The sequence below is a fragment of the Phytophthora parasitica genome, assembly GCF_000247585.1.
Source record: "Phytophthora parasitica INRA-310 unplaced genomic scaffold supercont2.3, whole genome shotgun sequence".
Taxonomy (NCBI): domain Eukaryota; phylum Oomycota; class Peronosporomycetes; order Peronosporales; family Peronosporaceae; genus Phytophthora; species Phytophthora nicotianae.
The window spans coordinates 1,759,223-1,760,753 of NW_008648989.1; the positions used below are offsets into that span (position 1 = coordinate 1,759,223).

The window sequence follows — 1,531 nt, forward strand, 5'->3', positions numbered from 1 at the left end:
AGCACATACGGCTTACCCGTGATCCTCCCTACCACTCCGCTGCACACGATCGGAAAGTCACAAAGCAGCTTTGCCATATCGTGTTGCTCTGCCTCAGTCAATGCAGTACCTTCCAGTAGTGTAGCCACCATTGCATCTTCTAACGTACCATCCACTGCAATCTCTACCGAACAGCTATCATCGGGTGCTACCAGTGCTGCTGTGGTGCGTTCACCAAGTCGGGTGGCCATGGGCACTGTCAGTCCATCCCATTCCAGTTGTTTGGACGCGAAAAGTAAAATTTTTCCTTGCCGCGAAAGAAAAACCTTTCCCCAGAATCACAGGATAAAGTAGAGTAGTCACCACACGAAAGTCATGCACCACTACACGCGTAGACAAAAATACTGGCAACGCAATCTGCGTTGTTGCCACGTGTGTAGTTCTCCCAACAGTTTTATCCGCCTGATAGTAGGTCGCCTCGCTGCGTGTCAGCACCAACAACTCTTTGGTCTTGTTCACGACCGTCTCCTCTATCGCTGATGAAGAGCAATCTGTGTCAATTAAGGCACGGAAACGGTGTGCCCCGATCAAGACTTCTGTCTTCATCACAGGCTCAGATCGCACCGTAGTAGCTGGCACCGGGCGGCGCGCTTGCAAAGGCGCTTGAGTGTCCACCTCAGCATTCGGCGATGGCAGCGGCGTGCTTTCCACAGCGAACACACTCATTTCCTCGGCCCGATAGAATCTCATCGCACTGAACTCTTCATCCTGTCGTTTCTTGATTGCATCCATCATTGCAGCCATCTGCGTCACCTGTTCCTGCATTACCGCAAAGGCATTGCGACTTTGGTGACCGGCATGGTCACCTCGAGGCTTGTACGACGGGGAGTTCGGGTTACGGAAGCACTCTGTGTCCAGATGCCCCTTCTTGTTGGAGTACGTGCACTGCTTTGGCTTCGACCGAGCGGTCTTCTTTCCGCTTCGGTCGGGCTGCTGCGAGCCCTGATGGTGTCGTTCGGACGTCGTTTTGGGCTTGCCCTGTTGCTCGCCTTGCCGTCGTTGCATCGAGCGACCACTACGCACCACCTTCCTCTCGTTGCACTCAATAGCTTCGAACTTGGCCTCCATACTCGCGAGATCCCAAGTACGGGCATGGCGATTCAGTTCCAGTTGCCAATCGATCGGCATACCGGTTTTAAACATGCGTGTTAAGTCCTCTGGGACCGGGTCGTTTTCCTCGACAAAAGGAATCATACGCAGCAACTTGCGAAAGTTGCGTGCATACTCACGCACTGTCATCGTGCGTGTCTTTTTCGCTTGCACCAGCTCGTCCATGATCAGAGCCCGAGTTCCAGGAGGGCAATGGACTGCAGTCAGCCGACGGAAGGCTTGGAGAGCGACGTTGGTGCTCGTCAACCGCTCCTCAGCCACGATCTCGTTGAACATCAGCAGGTCATCGTCCTGCAGTAGAACCTGAACGTCTTCAACGAAATCGAGCTGGTCTTCATCGCTGTGAGTGTACCCCATGAACACGAAGTTCTCCGACAGAGGC

The 1,531-nt window shown here is 53.8% G+C and overlaps 1 protein-coding gene across 1 annotated transcript; it reads right to left on the minus strand.

The window, feature by feature from the left end:
- Positions 1-210: 210 nt before the first annotated feature.
- Positions 211-1,506, minus strand: PPTG_01718 (hypothetical protein; the record flags this gene model as incomplete). The annotated part of the gene is made up of 1 exon (XM_008895104.1): positions 211-1,506. One exon carries the CDS (start codon positions 1,504-1,506, stop codon positions 211-213), a length of 1,296 nt encoding a protein of 431 aa, XP_008893352.1.
- Between the last annotated feature and the right edge of the window lie 25 nt (positions 1,507-1,531).